Genomic DNA, 24,826 nt, shown 5'->3' with positions numbered 1-24,826 from the left:
AAAAGGCTTCTAAACTGCTTCTAAATGGCTTCTAAATGGCTACCCAGACAATTTGCTTTCCCCACTCTTTTACGCTGCTGCTACTCTCTGTTTTATTATCGATGCATTGTCACTATAATAACTCTACCTACATGTACATATTACCTCAACTAACCGTTTGCCCCGCACATTGACTCTGTACCTGTACCCCCTGCATATTGCCTCGCTATTGTTATTTTACTGTTGCTGTTCAATTATTTGTTACTTTTATTTCTTATTTTTGTAGGTATTTTTCATAAAACTGCTTTGTTGGTTAAAACCTGTTAGAGATCGTGCTCAAAATTCTGTTAAAAATCACGCAGGGTAGCCTAGTGTTTAGAGCGTTGGACTAGTGACTGAAAGGTTGCAAGTTCAAACCCCCGAGCTGACAAGGTACAAATCTGTCGTTCTGCCCCTGAACAGGCAGTTAACCCACTGTTCCTAGGCCGTCATTGAAAATAAGAATTTGTTCTTAACTGACTTGCCTGGTTAAATAAAGATAAAATAAAATTGCAACGTCCTGCTACTCATGCCAGGAATATAGTATATGCATTTGATTAGTATGTGTGCATAGAAAACACTGAAGTTTCTAGAACTGGTTCAATGGTGTCTGTGACTATAACAGAACGCGTTCCGTTGTCAAAATCGCAAGAAAACCTCATCACAAAATCTACAAAGAAAAATCCATCCGCCAGTGTTTGTATTGTCTAAGACTTGTCATAAATGATGGAGCTGTGTTTGCAATTCCTACAGATTCCACACGATGTCGCCAGTGTTGTGATTACCAGGGCACTTTATCCTTGGTTAGATTGGTCAATAACACATCCGGTCTTCAGGTGCGCCACAGAAAAAAATGTCCGTGAGGAACTGGAATTCTTTTTGTAAACTTCTAGCTATTGAATACAGATCTCTCCGTGATCAATTTGATCGTTTATTAACGCTTACTATTACCTAAACTTGGATTACAGAAGTAGGTTGAAGTGTTTTGTCTAAGTTTATAGGCAACTTTATGAATTTTAAAAAATGACGTTGCGTTGGGAAAGGTGCCTTTTTACATGGATTTCACGGTGTTCATAAATGGACATTTTGGATATATATGGACCAATATAATCGAAAAAAAGACCCAATTGTGATGTTTATGGGACATATAGGAGTGCCATCAAAGAATCTCGTCAAAGGTAATGAATGTTTTATATTTTATTTCTGCGTTTTGGGTAGTGCTGGCTACGCTAATTTCTTTGTTTACGTCCCCTTTGTGTGTTTCTGGGGGCTGCATGCTATCGGATAATAGCTTCTCATGCTTTCGCCGAAAAGCATTTTACAAATCTGACATGTTGGCTATATTCACAACGAGTGTGGCTTGAATTGAGTACCCTGTATGTGAATTTTAATGAAAGTTTGAGTTTTAACGAGTACAATTAGTTGGTGCTCTGGAATTTCCGCTGATTTGGTTCCTGTACAGGAACCAACTCCTGAAGTTGTTTTAAAGGCTTGTAAGTAAGCATTTCACGGTAATGTGAACCTGTTGTATTCGGCGCACATGACAAATACAATTTGATTTGATTTGATTTGAACTACTAATTTAATATTAGAGCTGAACTATGAAGTCGTGAAGTGTGAATTTAATATCAGAGCTGAACTATGAAGTGGTGATGTGTGAATTTAATATCAGAGCTGAACTATGAAGTGGTGAAGTGTGAATTTAATATCAGATAAATAAAGGGATGAATAAGATAAATATAAATAAGAGATAAATAGATGAGAAAGATACACAATGCATAGAAACAGATGAAAAAGATACATAATTGAGCCGCAGAATAATAAAGAAACAAATAAAGAGATGAATAAGATAAATATATAAATAACGAGATGAATAAGATAAATATATAAATAAAGAGATGAATAATATAAATAATATAAATAAAGAGATGAATAATATAAATGAAGAGATGAATAAGATAATAAGACCTTTTCCAAAGTCGTAGACCACAGCTTTGATGGCGTCGGTTCCAGGTTGTGTGAACCCCCAGATGTAAACATCGGGTCTGGTTGATCCACACTCCAGGATCACGGCTTTACCCACCACTCCATCCAGACCTGAGTCAACATACACCACCTGGCCTGGATCTATGATCTCCACACCTACACACTCACACACACACACACACACACACACACACACACACACACACACACACACACACACACACACACACACACACACACACACACACACACACACACACACACACACACACACACACACACACACACACACACACACACATTGGAGATTGGATATTTTAGACACGGTGCAGTGTAATGGAGCTGTGTTGTCAGGGTTACAGGGTAGAGTTACAGGATGGGTTTCATCTGAACACTGTCTGAAGGAGGTCACACACAGATAAATGAATAGTTCAGGTTGGCCTCCACTCTAAAGGAATGGATTTTATAGTATCCATCTGTTACCATGGATAACCCAAAGACAACATAACCACAGAATGCTCTCTCTCTCTAGTCACTTCAATTAGCTTTAATCTCTAGATGTGATGGAGTTCTATCTGCCAAACATTTATAAACTCCAAACCGTAATAACAAAGAGACGAATAGGGGAGATAGATATAAATTAATAGAGAGAGAGAGATAGAGAGATAGAAATGGATAGAGAGAGATAGAGAGATAGAAATGGAGAGAGAGAGATATATAGAAATGGCTAGAGAGAGAGATAGAGACAGTCAGTCAGGCAAACATAGAGCTAGGTATAGACAGTCAGGTAGATACACAGACAGTTAGGCAGACAGTTAGACAGACAGTCAGCCAGACGGTCAAAGAGACAGGTAGACAGACAGACAGATAAACAGACAGTTAGGTAGAAATACAGACAGTCAGTTAGGTAGGCAGTCAGACAGACAGACAGTCAGGTAGACAGACAGACAGGTAGGCAGACTTAAAAACATACAGTCAGAACGACAGTTAGGTAGACAGTCAGAAAGACTCACAGTCAGACAGACAGACAGACAAGTAGACAGACAGACTGTTAGATAGATAGACAGTCAGACAGACAGACATACCGTTAGACAGACATACGGACAGGGTCTTACTGTTTGTTAGTGTGATCAGCCAGGCCAGTAGAGAGATAGATTGCAGCCCAGTTAGTCTAATCAACATCGTATCATAATGCTCCTCCGTCTCACTCCTTCATGGACACAACAGCCTCCTTCAACAAATAGCAGGTCAACTAGATCAACAGCCTCCAACTAGATCAAGTTTCTCAACTCTATCTGAAGAACTATGGTCATCGATAGCTGGGTGTGTAGGTGTGTTTGTGTCAGTGTGTGTATGTGTGTGTGTGTGTGTGTGCATGTTTGTGTGTGTGTGTGTGTTTTGTGTGTGTGTGTGTGTTTGTGTGTGTGTGTGTGTTTGTGTCGGTCCATGCTTTTGTGTGTGTGTATTTGTGTGTATGTGTGTGTGTGTATGTGTGTGTGTGTGTGTGTGTGTGTGTGTGTGTGTGTGTGTGTGTGTGTGTGTGTGTGTGTGTGTGTGTGTGTTTGTGTTTGTGTCTATCCATGTTTGTGTGTGTGTGTGTGTGTGGTAAAGCAGAGATGAGAATGCAGGTTTAGAATGGCACTCATGTATAATAGAGGACAGACGGATGGATGGACAGGCATACCAGACGCAAGCACACACACACACACACACACACACACACACACACACACACACACACACACACACACACACACACACACACACACACACACACACACACACACACACACACACACACACACACACACACACACACACACACACACAGACAAAGACACAAAGACAGACAAAGAGCAGCAGTTTGTAACATTCATCAGTTTGTAACATTCAGCAGTTTGTAGCGTTCATCAGTCTGTAACATTCAGCGTCTAATGTTCATCTATCTGTAACATTGATCAGTCTGTAACGTTCATCAGTCTGTAACATTCAGCAGTTTGAAAAGTTCAACAGTCTGTAACATTCAGCAGTTTGAAAAGTTCAACAGTCTGTAACGTTCAGCAGTTTGTAACGTGCATCAGTCTGTAACGTTCATCAGTCTGTAATGTTCATCGGTCTGTAACATTCAGCAGTCTGTAACGTTCATAAGTCTGTAAAGTTCATCAGTTTGTAAAGTTCATCAGTCTGTAACATTCAGCAGTTTGTAACGTTCATCAGTCTGTAAATTTCCTTCAGTTTGTAAAGTTCATCAGTCTGTAACATTCAGCAGTTTGTAACGTTCATCAGTCTGTAACGTTCATCTGTCTGTAACGTTCATCTGTCTGTAACGTTCAGCGTCGAACGTTCATCAGTCTGTAACGTTCAGCAGTTTGTATTGTTCAGTGTCTGACGTTCGTCAGTCTGTAACATTCATCAGTGTGTAACATTCAGCAGTTTGAAAAGTTAATCAGTCTGTAACGTTCATCTGTCTGTAATGTTCAACGTCGAACGTTCATCTGTCTGTAACGTTCAGCGTCGAACGTTCATCAGTCTGTAACGTTCAGCAGTTTGTATTGTTCAGTGTCTGACGTTCGTCAGTCTGTAACATTCATCAGTGTGTAACATTCAGCAGTTTGAAAAGTTCATCAGTCTGTAACGTTCATCTGTCTGTAACGTTCATCAGTCTGTAACGTTCATCAGTCTGTAACGTTCATCAGTCTGTAACGTTCATCTGTCTGTAACGTTCAGCGTCGAACGTTCATCAGTCTGTAACGTTCATCAGTTTCTATTGTTCACGTTCATCAGTCTGTAACATTCATCAGTCTGTAACATTCAGCAGTTTGAAAAGTTCATCAGTCTGTAACGTTCATCAGTCTGTAACGTTCATCAGTCTGTAACGTTCATCAGTCTGTAACGTTCATCAGTCTGTAATGTTCATCAGTCTGTAACGTTCATCAGTGTGTAATGTTCAACGTCGAACGTTCACCAGTCTGTAACATTCATCAGTCTGTAACGTTCATCAGTCTGTAACGTTCATCAGTCTGTAACGTTCATCAGTCTGTAACGTTCATCAGTCTGTAACGTTCATCAGTCTGTAACGTTCATCAGTCTGTAACGTTCATCAGTCTGTAACGTTCATCAGTGTGTAACATTCAGCAGTTTGAAAAGTTCATCAGTCTGTAACGTTCATCTGTCTGTAATGTTCAACGTCGAACGTTCACCAGTCTGTAACGTTCGTCAGTCTGTAACGTTCATCAGTCTGTAACATTCAGCAGTTTGTAAAGTTCATCAGTCTGTAACGTTCATCAGTTTGTAACGTTCATGATTAGTCTGTAACGTTCATCAGTCTGTAACGTTCATTAGTCTGTAACGTTCATCAGTCTGTAACGTTCATCAGTCTGTAACGTTCATCAGTCTGTAACGTTCATCAGTCTGTAACGTTCATCAGTCTGTAACGTTCATCAGTTTGTAACGTTCATCAGTCTGTAACGTTCATCAGTCTGTAACGTTCATCAGTCTGTAACGTTCATCAGTGTGTAACATTCAGCAGTTTGAAAAGTTCATCAGTCTGTAACGTTCATCAGTTTGTAACGTTCATCAGTGTGTAACGTTCATCAGTGTGTAACATTCAGCAGTTTGAAAAGTTCATCAGTCTGTAACGTTCATCAGTCTGTAACATTCAGCAGTTTGAAAAGTTCATCAGTCTGTAACGTTCATCAGTTTGTAACGTTCATCAGTCTGTAACGTTCATCTGTCTGTAATGTTCAACGTCGAACGTTCACCAGTCTGTAACGTTGATTAGTCTGTAACATTCTCTTCACCATTATTTCTTAACTCTAATACCAATTTTTCCCGTTTATCTTATAGTGCGCTGAAATACAATGTGTTCCAGGTAAGTATTCATTCATCTTATACACTCATTCATCTTATACCACTATTATATCTGGGGCTATTATATAAACAGCGTTATGGTACACACCACACCATCTCCCATGAGGTCTTCTCAGGAATTTACAACCTCTGACCACAGCAGCCTAGTTGAAGGAGGCAAGGGGGAGGCAGGCTTGCTATACCCAAAGAGGCCAACGTCATGACACTAGTTTGTTGTTGATGTGGACACCAAGGTACTTGAAGCTCTCAATCTGCTCCACTACAGCCCCGTCGATGAGAATGGGGGCGTGCTCAGTCCTCCTTTTCCTGCAGTCCACAATAATCCCCTTATTCTTGGTTACATTGAGGGAGATGTTGTTATTCTGGCACCATCAGGCCAGGTCTCTGACTTCCTCCCTATAGGCTGTCTCATCGTTGTCTATGATCAGGCCTATCTTGTGTCGTCTGCAAACTTAATGATGGTGTTTGAGTCATGCCTGGCCATGCAGTCGTGGGTGAACAGGGAGTACAGGAGGGGACTGAGCACACACCCCTGGGGAGCTCCAGTGTTGAGGATCAGCATGGCAGATGTGTTGCTACCTACCTTCACCACCTGGGGGCGGCCCGTCAGAAAGTCCAGGATCCAGTTGCAGAGGGAGGTGTTTAGTCCCAGAGTCTTTAGCTTAGTGATGAGCTTTGAGGGTACTATGGTGTTGAACACTGAGCTGTAGTCAATGAATAGCATTCTCACATAGGTGTTCCTTTTGTCCAGGTGGGAAAGGGCAGGGTGGATTGCATCATCTGTGGATCTGTTTGGGCGGTATGCAAATTCGAGTGGGTCTAGGGTTTCTGGGATAATGGTGTTGATGTGAGTCTGGGTCTGTAGTCATTTAGGCAGGTTGCCTTTGTGTTCTTGGGCACAATGACTGTGGTGGTCTGCTTGAAACATTTTGGTATTACAGACTTAATCAGGGACATGTTGAAAATGTCAGTGGCCTTTGAGGAGGGAGATGAAGACAGCGAAGAGGAAGATGAGGACAGCAAGGAGGGAGATGAGGACAGCGAGGAGGGAGATGAGGACATTGAGGAGGGAGATGAGGACAGCAAGGAGGAAGATGTGAAGAGGGGGCTGAAGAGGAAGATGGAAGAAGAGGACAGGAGTAAAAAAAAATCTGTTTTATTCATTTCACCAAACCAATTAAATAGGCAGAGAGCGTGTGTGTGTGTGTGTGTGTGTGTGTGTGTGTGTGTGTGTGTGTGTGTGTGTGTGTGTGTGTGTGTGTGTGTGTGTGTGTGTGTGTGCATGTGCATGTGCGTGCATGTGTTTCCAAATGCTGGCATCTTGTGTCAGAGGTTAGAATTGCATAACAATACTGTGAATTTCTGTGTACCAACACATCTAGTCCTCAGTCAGTTTACTACCATTCTGTAATTCAACAAGATACAGAAGAGCCATCAAGTGTAGCTAAGAAACCAATATAACAGGACTCTCTCTCTCATACACACACCAAACCACACACACAAGCACCGGCATTATTGGACAACTGGTACACTTTGGACAGTAAAAACAACAATTGTGGATTGTGAAGAAAAGTGTGGCTGTTTTTCTCCGCATGTCCAGGCCACTATTATCTCAGCCAATCATGGCTAGAGGGAAGTTTCTTATATTTTTCCTTGGCTGAACCTTCTAGGCTCGTAATTTAACAATTTTATTTGTATTTATGGATGGAATACAGTTTTGTTATTAAGGCACATAAAAGTTCACATGTTCCAGAATTAATTTCTTACAAAAAAGACAGATTTTAAACTTCTCAAACACAGTCAAATGTAAACTGAACAGAGCGGTGTTCTCAGGTGGGCGTGACTTGAGCATTGCTAGTATGTGTGTGTTTGCCTGTGCATCTATCTATCTATACATCTATTATACATGAGTGTCATTCCAACCCTGCATCTCTGCTTTACCGCACACGCACACACAAACACACACACACACACACACACACACACACACACACACACACACACACACACACACACACACACACACACACACACACACACACACACACACACACACACACACACACACACACACACACACACACACACACACACACACACACACACACACACACACACACACACACACAGTGAACTGGTATGAATCATTTAGCCCAAATCAGTTTAGTGGCTCTGGCCTGCGTTTCTCTCAGTGTTTTCTGCTCTGGATCTTCTGGAGTTTGGAGATTTGGATGGTTTTAGGTCTACCTGGGCTTTAGATGTCAGATATTAATCTGATATTTGAAATACTTTGAGGACATTTGGGGTCCGCTCCTTCTGATTGGTTGATCTAGTTGACCTGTTATCTGTTGAAGGAGGCTGTTGATCTAGTTGACCTGCTATTTGTTGAAGGAGGCTGTTGTGTCCATGAAGGAGTGAGACGGAGGAGCATTATGATACGATGTTGATTAGACTAACTGGGCTGCAATCTATCTCTCTACTGGCCTGGCTGATCACACTAACAAACAGTAAGACCCTGTCCGTATGTCTGTCTAATGGTATGTCTGTCTGTCTGACTGTCTATCTATCTAACAGTCTGTCTGTCTACTTGTCTGTCTGACTGTGAGTCTTTCTGACTGTCTACCTAACTGTCGTTCTGACTGTATGTTTGTAAGTCTGCCTACCTGTCTGTCTGTCTGTCTACCTGACTGTCTGTCTGTCTGACTGCCTACCTAACTGACTGTCTTTCTTTCTTTCTGTCTGTCTGTCTGTCTGTCTGTCTGTCTGTCTGTCTGTCTGTCTGTCTGTCTGTCTGTCTGTCTGTCTGTCTGTCTGTCTGTCTGTCTGTCTGTCTGTCTGTCTGTCTGTCTGCCTGCCTGCCTGCCTGCCTGCCTGCCTGCCTGCCTGCCTGCCTGCCTACCTACCTACCTACCTACCTACCTACCTACCTACCTACCTACCTACCTACCTACCTACCTACCTACCTACCTACCTACCTACCTACCTACCTACCTACCTACCTACCTACCTACCTACCTACCTAACTGTCTGTGTATCTGCCTGACTGTCTATACCGAGCTGTATGTTTGCCTGACTGACTGTCTCTATGTCTCTATTTCTATGTCTCTATCTCTCTCTCTATCCATTTCTATCTCTCTCTCTCTCTCTATCCATTTCTATCTCTCTATCTCTCTCTCTATCCATTTCTATCTCTATCTCCCTCTCTATCCATTTATATCTATCTCCCCTATTCGTCTCTTTGTTATTACGGTTTGGAGTTTATAAATGTTTGGCAGATAGAACTCCATCACATCTAGAGATTAAAGCTAATTGAAGTGACTAGAGAGAGAGAGCATTCTGTGGTTATGTTGTCTTTGGGTTATCCATGGTAACAGATGGATACTATAAAATCCATTCCTTTAGAGTGGAGGCCAACCTGAACTATTCATTTATCTGTGTGTGACCTCCTTCAGACAGTGTTCAGATGAAACCCATCCTGTAACTCTACCCTGTAACCCTGACAACACAGCTCCATTACACTGCACCGTGTCTAAAATATCCTCAATCCAATGTGTGTGTGTGTGTGTGTGTGTGTGTGTGTGTGTGTGTGTGTGTGTGTGTGTGTGTGTGTGTGTGTGTGTGTGTGTGTGTGTGTGTGTGTGTGTGTGTGTGTGTGTGTGTGTGTGTGTGTGTGTGTGTGTGTGTGTGTGTGTAGGTGTGGAGATCATAGATCCAGGCCAGGTGGTGTATGTTGACTCAGGTCTGGATGGAGTGGTGGGTAAAGCCGTGATCCTGGAGTGTGGATCAACCAGACCCGATGTTTACATCTGGGGGTTCACACAACCTGGAACCGACGCCATCAAAGCTGTGGTCTACGACTTTGGAAAAGGTCTTATTATCTTATTATCTTATTCATCTCTTCATTTATATTATTCATCTCTTTATTTATATTATTTATAATATTCATCTCTTTATTTATCTCATTCATCTCTTTATGTCAAATTTTTTATTTCACCTTTATTTAACCAGGTAGGCTTGTTGAGAACAAGTTCTCATTTACAACTGCGACCTGGCCAAGATAAAGCAAGTCAGTGCGACACAAATAACAACAAAGAGTTACACATGGAATAAACAAGCGTACAGTCAATAACACAATAGAAAAACAGAAAGTCTATATACAATGTGTGCAAATGGCGTGAGGAGGTAAGGCAATAAATATACCATAGTAGCAAAGTAATTACAATTTAGCAGACTGGAGTCTTATCTCATTGATCTTATTCACCTCCTTATTTGTCTTTTTTATCTCTTTATTTATATTATTCAGCTCTTTATTTATATAATTTTTCTTATTAATTTCTCTATTTATCTGATATTAAATCCACTTACCACCACTTCTTAGTTCAGCTCTGATATTAAATGAACACTACACCAGTTCATAGTTCAGCTCTGAAATTAAATTCACACTACACCACTTCTTAGTTCAGCTCTGATATTAAATTCACACTACACCACTTCATGGTTCAGCTCTGATATTAAATTCACACTACACTACTTCATAGTTCAGCTCTGATATTAAAATCACAAAGTCGCTGGGCCAGAGAGTTTACCAGGATGTGTACTCATAAGATGGACAGACCAACTGGCAAGTGTCTTCCCTGACATTTTCAACCTCTCCCTGACCAAGTCTGTAATACCTACATATTTCAAACAGACCACCATAGCCCAAGAAAGTGAAGGTAACATGCCAAAATGATTACCGCACCGTAGCACTCACGTCAGTAGCCATGAAGTGCTTTGAAAGGCTGATCAAGGCTTACATCAACACCATCATGCCGAAAAACCTAGACCCACTTCAATTCGCATGTTCTTCCAATAGATCAACAGATGAAGCAATCTCAATCGCACTCCACACTGCCCTTTCCCACCTGGACAAAAGGAACACCTTTGTGAGAATGCTATTCATTGACTTACAGCTCAGCGTTCAACACCATAGTACCCTCAAAGCTCATCACTAAGCTAAGGACTGTGGGACTAAACACCTCCCTATGCAAATGGATCCTGGACCTCCTGACGGGTCGTACCCAGGTGGAGAGGGTAGGTAACAACACATCTGCCATGCTGATCCTCAACACTGGGGCCTCTCAGGGTTGTGTAATTAGTCCCATCTTGTACTCCCTGTTCACCCACAACTCAAATCAAATCAAATCAAATTTTATTTGTCACATACACATGGTTAGCAGATGTTAATGCGAGTGTAGCGAAATGCTTGTGCTTCTAGTTCCGACAATGCAGTAATAACCAACAAGTAATCTAACTAACAATTCCTAAACTACTGTCTTATACACAGTGTAAGGGGATAAAGAATATGTACATAAGGATATATGAATGAGTGATGGTACAGAGCAGCATAGGCAAGATACAGTAGATGGTATCGAGTACAGTATATACATATGAGATGAGTATGTAAACAAAGTGGCATAGTTAAAGTGGCTAGTGATACATGTATTACATAAGGATGCAGTCGATGATATAGAGTACAGTATATACGTATGCATATGAGATGAATAATGTAGGGTAAGTAACATTATATAAGGTAGCATTGTTTAAAGTGGCTAGTGATATATTTACATCATTTCCCATCGATTCCCATTATTAAAGTGGCTGGAGTTGAGTCAGTGTCAGTGTGTTGGCAGCAGCCACTCAATGTTAGTGGTGGCCATTTAACTGATGGCCTTGAGATAGAAGCTGTTTTTCAGTCTCTCGGTCCCAGCTTTGATGCACCTGTACTGACCTCGCCTTCTGGGTGATAGCGGGGTGAACAGGCAGTGGCTCGGGTGGTTGATGTCCTTGATGATCTTTATGGCCTTCCTGTAACATCGGGTGGTGTAGGTGTCCTGGAGGGCAGGTAGTTTGCCCCCAGTGATGCGTTGTGCAGACCTCACTACCCTCTGGAGAGCCTTACGGTTGAGGGCGGAGCAGTTGCCGTACCAGGCGGTGATACAGCCCGCCAGGATGATTGAGTTGGAGGCGTGCGTGGCCACGCAGTCGTGGGTGAACAGGGAGTACAGGAGAGGGCTCAGAACGCACCCTTGTGGGGCCCCAGTGCTGAGGATCAGCGGGGAGGAGATGTTGTTACCTACCCTCACCACCTGCGTAGCCAGGCACGACTTCAACACCATCATTAAGTTTGCTGACGACACAACAGTGGCCTGTTCCCCAACAGCGTTGAGACAGCATATAGGGAGGTCAGAGACCTGGCAGTGTGGTTCCAGGACAAACAACATCTCCCTCAATGTGAGCAAGACAAAGTAGCTGATGTGGACTAAAGGAAAAGGCCGCCATTAACATTGACGTGGAGCCGGTCGAGAGTTTCAAGTTCCTTGGTGTCCACATCACAAACAAACTAGAATGGTCCAATCCCACCAAGACATTTGTGAAGAGGGCACGACAAGACCTTTTCCCCTTCAGGAGACTGAAAAGAATTGGCATGGGTCCCCAGATCAGCAAAAAGTTATACAGCTGCACCATCGAGAGCATCCTGACCGGTTGCATCACTGCCTACTTCCGGCGCTGACAGAGATGGCCGCCTCGCTTCGTGTTCCTAGGAAACTATGCAGTTTTTTGTTTTTTTACGTGTTATTTCTTACATTAGTACCCCAGGTCATCTTAGGTTTCATTACATACAGTCGAGAAGAACTACTGAATATAAGATCAGCGTCAACTCACCATCAGTACGACCAAGAATATGACTTTCGCAAAGCGGATGCTGTGTTCTGCCTTTCAACCAGGACAACGGAATGGATGGGACATCAGAGACTGTAACGTTCTTTGCTTCACGGAAACATGGCTCACTGGAGAGACGCTTTCGGAAGCGATGCAGCCAGCGCGTTTCTCCACGCATCGCGCCGACAGAAACAAACACCTTTCTGGTAAGAAGAGGGGCGGGGGCATATGCCTTATGGCTAACGAGACGTGATGTGATCACAGAAACATACAGGAACTCAAATCCTTCTGTTCACCTGATTTAGAATTCCTCACAATCAAATGTAGACTGCATTATATACCAAGAGAATTCTCTTCGATTATAATCACAGCCGTATAAATTCCCCCCCAAGCAGACACATCGATGGCTCTGAAAGAACTTTATTTGACTCTTTGCAAACTGGAATCCATACATCCTGAGGCTGCATTCATTGTAGCTGGGGATTTTAATAAGGCTAATCTGAAAACAAGACTCCCTAAAATGTATCAGCATATCGATTGCGCCACCAGGGCTGGCAAAACCTTGGAACACTGTAATTCTTACTTCCGCGATGCATATAAGGCCCTGCCCCGCCCTCCTTTCGGAAAAGCTGACCACGACTCCATTTTGCTGATCCCTGCCTACAGACAGAAACTAAAACAAGAAGCTCCCACGCTGAGGTCTGTCCAACGCTGGTCCGACCAAGCTGATTCCACACTCCAAGACTGCTTCCATTACTTGGACTGGGACATGTTTCGTATTACGTCAGGCAACAACATTGACGAATAATGTGATTTGGTGTGCGTTTGGTGCGTTGAAGATGTCGTTCCCATAGCAACGATTAAAACATCCCCTAACCAGAATCTGTGGATTGATGGCAGCATTCGCGTGAAACTGAAAGCGCGAACCACTGCTTTCAATCAGGACAAGGTGACTGGTAATATGACCGAATACAAACAGTGCAGCTATTCCCTCCATAAGGCTATCAAACAAGCTAAGCGTCAGTATAGAGACAAAGTAGAATCTCAATTCAACGTCTCAGACACAAGAGGTATGTGGCAGGGTCTACAGTCAATCACAGACTACAAGAAGAAATCCAGCTCAGTCACGGAATAGGATGTCTTGCTCCCAGGCAGACTAAATAACATTTTTGCCCGCTTTGAGGACAATACAGTGCCACTGACACGGCCTGCAACGGAAACATGCGGTCTCTCCTCAAAATCAAATCAAATTTTATTTGTCACATACACATGGTTAGCAGATGTTAATGCGAGTGTAGCGAAATGCTTGTGCTTCTAGTTCCGACAATGCAGTAATAACCAACAAGTAATCTAACTAACAATTCCTAATCTACTGTCTTATACACAGTGTAAGGGGATAAAGCATATGTACATAAGGATATATGAATGAGTGATGGTACAGAGCAGCATAGGCAAGATACAGTAGATGGTATCGAGTACAGTATATACATGTGAGATGAGTATGTAAACAAAGTGGCATAGTTAAAGTGGCTAGTGATACATGTATTACATAAGGATGCAGTCGATGACATAGAGTACAGTATATAGGTATGCACATGAGATTAATAATGTAGGGTAAGTAACATTATATAAGGTAGCATTGTTTAAAGTGGCTAGTGATATATTTACAACATTTCCCATCAATTCCCATTATTAAAGTGGCTGGAGTTGAGTCAGTGTCAGTGTGTAGGCAGCAGCCCCTCAATGTTAGTGGTGGCTGTTTAACAGTCTGATGGCCTTGAGATAGAAGCTGTTTTTCAGTCTCTCGGTCCCAGCTTTGATGCACCTGTACTGACCTCGCCTTCTGGATGATAGCGGGGTGAACAGGCAGTGGCTCGGGTGGTAGATGTCCTTGATGATCTTTATGGCCTTCCTGTAACATCGGGTGGTGTAGGTGTCCTGGAGGGCAGGTAGTTTGCCCCCGATGATGCGTTGTGCAGACCTCACTACCCTCTGGAGAGCCTTAGAGTTGAGGGCAGAGCAGTTGCCGTACCAGGTGATACAGCCCGCCAGGATGCTCTCGGTTGTGCCTCTGTAGAAGTTTGTGAGTGCTTTTGGTGACAAGCCGAATTTCTTCAGCCTCCTGAGGTTGAAGAGGCGCTGCTGCGCCTTCTTCACGATGCTGTCTGTGTGAGTGGACCAATTCAGTTTGTCTGTGATGTGTATGCCGAGGAACTTAAAACTTGCTACTCTCTCCACTACTGTTCCATCGATGTGGATAGGGGGGTGTTCCCTCTGCTGTTTCCTGAAGTCCACAATCATCTCCTTAGTTTTGTTGACGTTGAGTGTGAGGTTATTTTCCTGACACCACACTCCGAGGGCCCTCACCTCCTCCCTGTAGGCCGTCTCGTCGTTGTTGGTAATCAAGCCTACCACTGTTGTGTCGTCCGCAAACTTGATGATTGAGTTGGAGGCGTGCGTGGCCACGCAGTCGTGGGTGAACAGGGAGTACAGGAGAGGGCTCAGAACGCACCCTTGTGGGGCCCCAGTGTTGAGGATCAGCGGGGAGGAGATGTTGTTACCTACCCTCACCACCTGGGGCGGCCCGTCAGGAAGTCCAGTACCCAGTTGCACAGGGCGGGGTCGAGACCCAGGGTCTCGAGCTTGATGACGAGCTTGGAGGGTACTATGGTGTTGAATGCCGAGCTGTCGTCGATGAACAGCATTCTCACGTAGGTATTCCTCTTGTCCAGATGGGTTAGGGCAGTGTGCAGTGTGGTTGAGATTGCATCGTCTGTGGACCTATTTGAGCGGTAAGCAAATTGGAGTGGGTCTAGGGAGTCAGGTAGAGTGGAGGTGATATGGTCCTTGACTAGTCTCTCAAAGCACTTCATGATAACGGAAGTGAGTGCTACGGGGCGGTAGTCGTTTAGCTCAGTTACCTTAGCTTTCTTGGGAACAGGAACGATGGTGGCCCTCTTGAAGCATGTGGGAACAGCAGACTGGTATAGGGATTAATTGAATATGTCCGTAAACACACCAGCCAGCTGGTCTGCGCATGCTCTGAGGGCGCGGCTGGGGATGCAGTCTGGGCCTGCAGCCTTGCGAGGGTTAACACGTTTAAATGTTTTACTCACCTCGGCTGCAGTGAAGGAGAGACCACAGGCAGTGTCAGTGGCACTGTATTGTCCTCAAAGCGGGCAAAAAAGTTATTTAGTCTGCCTGGGAGCAAGACATCCTGGTCCGTGACTGGGCTGGATTTCTTCCTGTAGTCCGTGATTGACTGTAGACAATGCCACATGCCTCTTGTGTCTGAGCCGTTGAATTGGGATTCTACTTTGTCTCTGTACTGACGCTTAGCTTGTTTGATAGCCTTACGGAGGGAATAGCTGCATTGTTTGTATTCAGTCATGTTACCAGACACCTTGCCCTGATTGAAAGCAGTGGTTCGCGCTTTCAGTTTCACACGAATGCTGCCATCAATCCAAGGTTTCTGGTTAGGGAATGTTTTAATTGTTGCTATGGTAACGACGTCTTCAACGCACGTTCTAATGAACTCGCACACCGAATCAGCGTATTCGTCAATGTTGTTATTTGACGCAATACGAAACATGTCCCAGTCCACGTGATGGAAGCAGTCTTGGAGTGTGGAGTCAGCTTGGTTGGACCAGCGTTGGACAGATCTCAGAGTGGGAGCTTCTTTTTTTAGCTTTTGTCTGTAGGCAGGTATCAGCAAAATGGAGTTGTGGTCAGCTTTTCCGAAAGGGGGGCGGGGCAGGGCCTTATATGCGTCGCGGAAGTTAGAGTAACAGTGATCCAAGGTTTTTTCGCCCCTGGTTGCGCAATCGATATGCTGATAATATTTAGGGAGTCTTGTTTTCAGATTAGCCTTGTTAAAATCCCCAACAACGATGAATGCAGCCTCCGGGTAAATGGTTTCCAGTTTGCAAAGAGTTAAATAAAGTTTGTTCAGAGCCATCGATGTGTCTGCTTGGGGGGGGATATATACGGCTGTGATTATAATCGAAGAGAATTCTCTTGGTAGGTAATGCGGTCTACATTTGATTGTGAGGAATTCTAAGTCAGGTGAACAGAAGGATTTGAGTTCCTGTATGTTTCTTTCATCGCACCATGCCCCGTTAGCCATAAGGCATACACCCCCACCCCTCTTCTTACCAGAAAGGTGTTTGTTTCTGTCGGCGCGATGCGTGGAGAAACCCGTTGGCTGCACCGCATCGGATAGCGTCTCTCCAGTGAGCCATGTTTCCGTGAAGCACAGAACGTTACAGTCTCTGATGTCCCTCTGGAATGCTACCCTTGCTCGGATTTCATCAACCTTGTTGTCAAGAGACTGGACATTGGCAAGAAGAATGCTAGGAAGTGGGGCACGATGTGCCCGTCTCCGTAGTCTGACCAGAAGACCGCTACGTTTCCCTCTTTTTCGGAGTCGTTTTTGGGGTTGCTGCATGCGATCCATTCCGTTGTCCTGTTTGTAAGGCAGAACACAGGATCCGCGTCGCGAAAAACATATTCTTGGTCGTACTGATGGTGAGTTGACGCTGATCTTATATACAGTAGTTCTTCTCGGCTGTATGTAATGAAACCTAAGATGACCTGAGGTACTAATGTAAGAAATAACACGTAAAAAAACAAAAAACTGCATAGTTTCCTAGGAACGCGAAGCGAGGCGGCCATCTCTGTCGGCGCCGGAAGTTGTCACGCACGTTTACTCACCACTGCAGCCGAGGTGAGTAAAACATTTAAACGTGTTAACCCTCGCAAGGCTGCAGGCCCAGACGGCATCTCCAGCCGCACCCTCAGAGCATGCGCAGACCAGCTGGCTGGTGTGTTTACGGACATATTCAATCAATCCCTATACCAGTCTGCTGTTCCCACATGCTTCAAGAGGGCCACCATTGTTCCTGTTCCCAAGAAAGCTAAAGTAACTGAGCTAAACGACTACCACCCCGTAGCACTCCCGTCATCATGAAGTGCTTTGAGAGACTAGTCAAGGACCATATCACCTCCACCCTACCTGACACCCTAGACCCACTCCAATTTGCTTACCGCCCAAATAGGTCCACAGACGACACAATCTCAACCACACTGCACACTGCCCTAACCCATCTGGACAAAAGGAATACCTATGTGAGAATGCTGTTCATCGACTACAGCTCGGCATTTAACACCATAGTACCCTCCAAGCTCGTCATCAAGCTCGAGACCCTGGGTCTCGACCCCGCCCTGTGCAACTGGGTACTGGACTTCCTGACGGGCCGTCCCCAGGTGGTGAGGGTAGGCAACAACATCTCCACCCCGCTGATCCTCAACACTGGGGCCCCACAAGGGTGCGTTCTGAGCCCTCTTCTGTACTCCCTGTTCACCCACGACTGCGCGGCAACGCACACCTCCAACTCAATCATCAAGTTTGCGGACGACACAACAGTGGTAGGCTTGATTACCAACAACGAAGAGACGGCCTACAGGGAGGAGGTGAGGGCCCTCAGAGTGTGGTGTCAGGACAATAACGTCACACTCAACGTCAACAAAACTAAGGAGATGATTGTGGACTTCAGGAAACAGCAGAGGGAACAACCCCCCTATCCACATCGATGGAACAGCAGTGGAGAGGGTAGTAAGTTTTAAGTTCCTCGGCATACACATCACAGACAAACTGAATTGGTCCACTCACACAGACAGCATTGTGAAGAAGGCGCAGCAGCGCCTCTTCAACCTCAGGAGGCTGAAGAAATTTGGCTTGTCACCAAAAGCACTCACAAACTTCTACAGATGCACAATCGAGAGCATCCTGGCGGGCTGTATCACCGCCTGGTACGGCAACTGCTCCGCCCACAACCGTAAGGCTCTCCAGAGGGTAGTGAGGTCTGCACAATGCATCACTGGGGGCAAACTACCTGCCCTCCAGGACACCTACACCACCCGATGTTACAGGAAGGCCATAAAGATCATCAAGGACAACACCCACCCGAGCCACTGCCTGTTCACCCCGCTATCATCCAGAAGGCGAGGTCAGTACAGGTGCATCAAAGCTGGGACAGAGAGAATGAAAAACAGCTTCTATCTCAAGGCCATCAGACTGTTAAACAGCAACCACTAACATTGAGTGGCTGCTGCCAACACACTGACTCAACTCCAGCCACTTCAATAATGGGAATTGATGGGAAAAGGATGTAAAATATATCACTAGCCACTTTAAACAATGATACCTAATATAATGTTTACATACCCTACATTATTCATCTCATATGTATACGTATATACTGTACTCTATCATCTACTGCATCCTTATGTAATACATGTATCACTAGCCACTTTAACTATGCCACTTTGTTTACATACTCATCTCATATGTATATACTGTACTCGATACCATCTACTGTATCTTGCCTAAGCTGCTCTGCACCATCACTCATTCATATCTTTATCTACGTATTCTTTATCCCCTTACACTGTGTATAAGAAATTAGTTTTGGAATTGTTAGTTAGATGACTTGTTGGTTATTACTGCATTGTCGGAACTGGAAGCACAAGCATTTCGCTACACTCGCATTAACATCTGCTAACCATGTGTATGTGACAAATAAAATTTGATTTAATTTGATTTGATTTTGCCTGGTATGGAAACTCCTCGGCATTTGACCATAAGGCGCTACAGAGGGCAGTGCGTACAGACCAGTACATCACTGGGGCCAAGCTTCCTGACATCCAGGACCTATATACTAGGCAGTGTCAGAGGAAGGCATAGACTGTTCTCTATCTGCTACCGCATGGCAAGCGGTGCCGGAGCGCAAAGTGTCGGACCAAAAGGCTCCTTCACAGCTTCTACACCCAAGTCATACGACTGCTGAACAATTAATCAAATGGCCACACCGGACTGTTTATATTGCCCTCCCACTTTGTTTTTACACTACTGCTACCTGCTGTTTACCCCCGGTATTTAGCCTTGTTATAGCTAGCGTAGCATTTAGCGTAGCATTTAGCGGGCAACATTTGCACAAAAACCAGAAAAGGATTCAAATAAAATCATTTACCTTTGAAGAACTTTGGATGTTTTCAATGAGGAGACTCTCAGTTATATAGCAAATGTTCAGTTTTTCCTGAAAGATTCTTTGTGTAGGAGAAATCGCTTTGTTTTGTACATCACGTTTGGGTACCAAAAAAAAACTAAAATTCAGTCATCAAAACGGCAAACTTTTTTCCAAATTAACTCCATAATATCGACTGAAACACGGCAAACGCTGTTTAGAATCAATCCTCAAGGTGTTTTTCACATATCTCTTCATTGATATATCGTTCGTGGATGTCTACTTTCTCCTCTGAATCCCTTTGAAAAAGCCTGTGCATTGTGCATTGTAGTGCAACTGGTGATTGAAAATAGGTAACCTGGTAACCCAAAAATAAAAATATGGTTGTAAATGCATTTCCCGGGACTCCTATTGTCCATGTCCGCTATGGGAGTACCCTACTACGGCCCTCTATCTATGGGGGCCGTCCTGAGTGCTTTATGGACTGTTTAAAATATTCTGATGGATACGCATTTTTGTGCAACTGGTGATTGAAAATAGTCACCTGGTAACCCAAAAATAAAAATATAGTTGTCAATGCATTTACCGGTCATTCTGATATTAATGCCCGCTGTGGGAACACAGGGTGGCCAGGCAGTGATAGTTGTTCCTTTCCATCACTCATTGTGTTGATTTCATCATGTCCATTTGGTGATGTTTTTTCACTATAGAATCATACTGCAAATGCACGTGCATTTGCAATATGTTTCAATGGGCATTTACCACCACGAATTTGTCATGCTCAAAAATCATGCAGAAATGCAAAATTGACTGGCCTGATGAACACAGGATGGCCTGGCAGTGATAGTTGCATTGATTTCATTATGTCCATTTGTTTATGTTTTCTCACTTTTGCAAAGTCACTGTGCATTTGCAATATGGTTCAATGGGCATTTACCATCACGAATTTGTCATGCTATAAAAATCGTGCAGGAATGCGAAATTGACTGGCCCGATGAACTCGGGATGGCTGGGCAGTGATTCTGGTACCTCTCCATCGCTCGTTAGGGTTGATTTCAGAATGTCACTTTTGGTGATGGTACCTCACTGCTTAAACATATTGCAAATGGACAAGAGTCACCATCAAATCACCGTCCATCACTCAATTAGATATCATTCTGACACCAAACTGATACAAACTGACACCAAACCCACTTTTTCCAACTCGTTTAGTAGCCAACTATCACATACTTCAGAGCTGGCCCAAAATTCACAACGCCTTCGGTTCAAATCATTAAAAAAACATAAAACATGTAGTTACGTTCTAGCTGCGGGTCCATTTCTTATGTTATGTGTAGGCCTAGCTGAGGCGACCCCGAATCCCGCACCCCAATGGGTCCCTTCTTCCAAGCTGTGTGTGTGTGTGTGATTTAGTTTTCCTTTGACATTTTATGGGAAAATGACTGATTTACAGTTCATGGGGGTTGTCTAATCACATATATGAAGTTTTGGAAAGATCATATTTTTTTAACCCCTCAAAACAGCCCCTGAGACACCAATTATTGCACTTCCGGTTGGCACAGGAAGCTATAAGTCAACAAATATCCTCATTGGGGTATTCTATTACAGAATCCTGAGGTTTAAGTCTTTACCATAAAAACTGACTGATTTACGCAGGGTTGAATGCACTCTGTCTATCAAACTGCAGGCAGGGTATGGATATACACTTTTAGGGCGATTTTAACCACTTCCGGTTGGTCCAGGAAGCTTAGAATCAACACAGGTAGACCTTATAGTGGCTTGATGGACTGGTACCGAAGACAGGTTCATACGGCATTCATAACCCATATAGGCTCCAGGTTGAATTTAGGGGAGCAGGCAATGTATTCCTATGGGGAGAGATGTCATTGTAATCTGTGAGATCAAAAAACCCTGTTTTACTGTTAAGGGTTAATGCCACACGGTCAAAGTTAGGCTTGTACAGATCGGGAGGACCTTAGGAACATTCCTATGGTTGAATTGTCCTTCTAAACCTAACGGTTCCGCCGCTGTCACCCAAAAGCAAATGACGTTGTGGTGCAGGCTTCATTTTGGGCCTACTTTTCTCATGGTCGGGATATCTCGTTGAACTCGGCACGGCCTAGGGATTATGGTAATGCCATTGCCTGCTCTCTGTGTCTTTAAGCACCGCACTTTGTCACTCCATCCTTGCTGTGTGTGTGTGTGAGAGCTTTTCTTTGACATCTGTTTGGTTAGAAATGACTGATTTACAGTTCAGCAGGGTTACCTAGTCACACATATGAAGTTTTGGAAAGATGTGACTTTTTTCACCCTTCAAAACAGACAGTGTGACCCAATTAAAGGCACTTCCGGTTAGCACAGGAAGCTATAAATAAACTCATATCCTGATTGGGGTATGCCTTTACAGAATCCTAAGTTTTAAGTTTTTACGTTAAGAACTGAGTTATTTATGGAGGGTTTAGTGAGTGTGTGTTACTTCAGAAAATCATAGAAAAATCACAGAAATCTCGCAGAGCTCCGCAGCACACTTTAAAAATATTCGTATGAACACCCTGCAACTGGATCTGTAACTGTTGAAAAAAAAACACCAATCTTTGAACATCACCAATCTGTCATTGTACGATTTCTCTTAAATGACGATAGATAAATGGCTGATTTTTTTTTATTGACACCGGAGGCTCCTTGACTTTGACGTGAAGTGGAAAAATTATTTCTCTATTTTCATTTTGGACCTTTAATCCCAGAGAAATGGCCATAACTCAAAAACCGTTGAGGCCTAGACGCCATCTTGTTCGGGGCCAACTGCCCATTATGCCAAACCTACGCTCACCAAGTTTCGGCTTCGAAATATTTTCAGTTTTCGAGATAAGGCCCCGTCGTGATTCATGATGTTTTGTCCAATTACAATATGATTGCTTATGCCCTCTGGTGGGATTTTCCGGTACAGCGGAAAAATGACCAAAATTTGCTTATTTTATAAAACGGAAACCGAATGTCCGACAAAGTTCATTTGATGACTTCCCGGTAGGTCCGGCCCTGCCGCTCGGCCCGACGCTGTCCGCGAATTTTACAAACGTTTTCGGACATCTAGTAATGGACCGTACATTTGCAATATGGACTTTCTCACTAACCATACAGCAAATGTCAAAATGTTCCCTTAAGGTATGTAATTACCTGGTACCCCTGCACATTGACTCAGTACTTCCTGTATATAGCCTCTTTATTGTTTTTATTGTGTTATTATTTCCTTTTTATTTTGCAGATATTTGTCTTACTTTTTAACAGTCAACACCTTTTGTATTCGGTGCAAAATGTGATCCTCATGCATGCATTGCAGCTTGCCTTAGCCTCACCACTGTACTAATCCCTCTCTCTCTGCTTCCCCTGTCTCCTCTGCTTCCCTCTGCATGCATTGCAGCTTGCATTAGCCTCACCACTGAACACAACATCACTGTCTGTCTCACTAGCCTGCTTTCTGTAAAGCAAAGTTATTAGTAGAACTAAGCAACATATATTTTGATCCTGCTAAAGTAGGCTCTGTGTAATGTTAACTTCTTACTTCATCCTTCTAGCTGGTTAAATAATACTAGCCAGAGGCCTTCAACGTTACTGCAATAGAAGTCTCTGCTGGCAGCTAGCCACCTGACTGACTGACATATGTATAAGAGACAACGTTTACATTTAACATTTTTTCATCAGTTGTGCACTCATTCTTAGAGAATCATTTTTTGTTTGTTTGGAGGATGTCTGTAGACATGGAAGGTGTAGTGGAAATTTCCTGTATTACCAAATCATGAGAGCAAACCACACACAAGTCATAGTTATCATGAAGTCCATCTTTAATCATATGAGCTCCATCACAACCCTGTAACTCTCAGATCAATTCAGTGTCTATAAATGAATTATCTGAGAGTGTCAACATAATGGCAACTGAGATCCTTTATAGCAAAGATCCACCCCCCTAGTCGACATGACAAATAACAGATCTTAAGAACATTATACAAAGAAAGATTTTACTTGTGAGAGGAGTATCCCATCGCCAGACAGTATTTAGCTATAAATTATCGTTCCGTTTGGTCTCCTAAACGAAGCTCTTATCTCGTTCTTGGTACAAAATAGTACCAAGAACATTAAGTACCAAGATATTAAGTAACTGAACCCTGACAGAGAACAGAGAACTGCAAACGGCCAACACTATAGTACAACAAAATACATTCTAAATGACAAATATCTCACAAGCATATTATGAAAATAAAACATCATATCTATTACCCAACTAATTCTGAATCTGCTACGACAAAGGAGTCACAGGACGGTTTTAAATGAGCCTTCTGTCTGGCATCTCACAATCACAATGTCAGAAGGTTCTCTGTTGAGGTAGTTCGTTTCACGTCTCAGGCCCTCGGTGGAGTTAGCCGTTTGAGAGAGTGGTGAATATGCTGCTAAAAATGCAAATCCGGGAGGCAAATCCAGGGGTCGCAGGCGAACATAATAAACAAACCACTGTTCATGATTCCACTCGTTCGCAAAGAAGCAAACGCCATTAAAAATCAAGAATATAAGCGTTCTAAGCTTTGATCAACGCTGGGAGCAATACTTAGATGTTGACATGTAATTGATTTTCTTTATTGTGTACAAAATATATATAATTTTGTATTATTATACATATTTTTCAAATTATAATAACGGAGGTCCGGACCTCGGTGTCTTCATAGTTACTGTATGGGCATTGACATGAGTTTTCTGATTTGGAAATGTCTACATTTGTATTCACAGGGCTTTGCCTTGACTGTAGGACATCATAGTGGTATTTATTATAATCCTCAATGTCTCATTGAGACCTCAATGTCTCAAAATAGACAGAACAAAAAAGTGTTGGTCCCATGTGTCATGAGCTGAAATAAAAGATCCCAAAAATGTTCCAAAAGCACAGAAAGCTTCTCTCAAACGTTGTGCACAAATTTGATTACATCCCTATTAGTGAGCATTTTTAATTTCCTAAAATAATCAATCCACCTGACAGGTGTGACATATCAAACAGCTGATTAAACAGCATGATCATTACACAGGCAAACCTTGTGCTGGGGACAATAAAAGGCTGCTCTAAAATGTGCAGTTTTGTCACACAACACAATGCCACAGATTTGAGGGAGCGAGCAATTGGAATGGTGATTGCAGGAATGTCCAACAGAGCCGTTGCCAGATAATTTATTGTTAAATTCTCT

At 43.3% G+C, this 24,826-nt stretch overlaps 1 protein-coding gene and 1 pseudogene across 1 annotated transcript in view; one reads left to right on the top strand and one right to left on the bottom strand.

Moving 5' to 3' along the window:
• LOC135543718 (V-set and immunoglobulin domain-containing protein 10-like 2) overlaps window positions 1–4,413 on the bottom strand; it is a 136,828-nt pseudogene extending 132,415 nt beyond the window's left edge.
• Window positions 4,414–7,184: 2,771 nt separating this feature from the next.
• Window positions 7,185–24,826, top strand: part of LOC135543717 (V-set and immunoglobulin domain-containing protein 10-like 2) — a 122,411-nt gene continuing 104,769 nt past the window's right edge. Inside the window, exons 1-2 of the mRNA XM_064971084.1 lie at window positions 7,185–7,206; window positions 9,569–9,742. Of these exons, the coding sequence (XP_064827156.1) occupies window positions 7,185–7,206; window positions 9,569–9,742 (196 nt within the window). The remainder of the gene's footprint in view (window positions 7,207–9,568; window positions 9,743–24,826) is intronic.

The sequence above is a fragment of the Oncorhynchus masou genome, chromosome 8 (assembly GCF_036934945.1).
Source record: "Oncorhynchus masou masou isolate Uvic2021 chromosome 8, UVic_Omas_1.1, whole genome shotgun sequence".
NCBI lineage: Eukaryota > Metazoa > Chordata > Actinopteri > Salmoniformes > Salmonidae > Oncorhynchus > Oncorhynchus masou.
The sequence above is the reverse complement of the archived record's forward strand: the minus strand, read 5'-3'. Positions and strand labels throughout refer to the sequence as shown.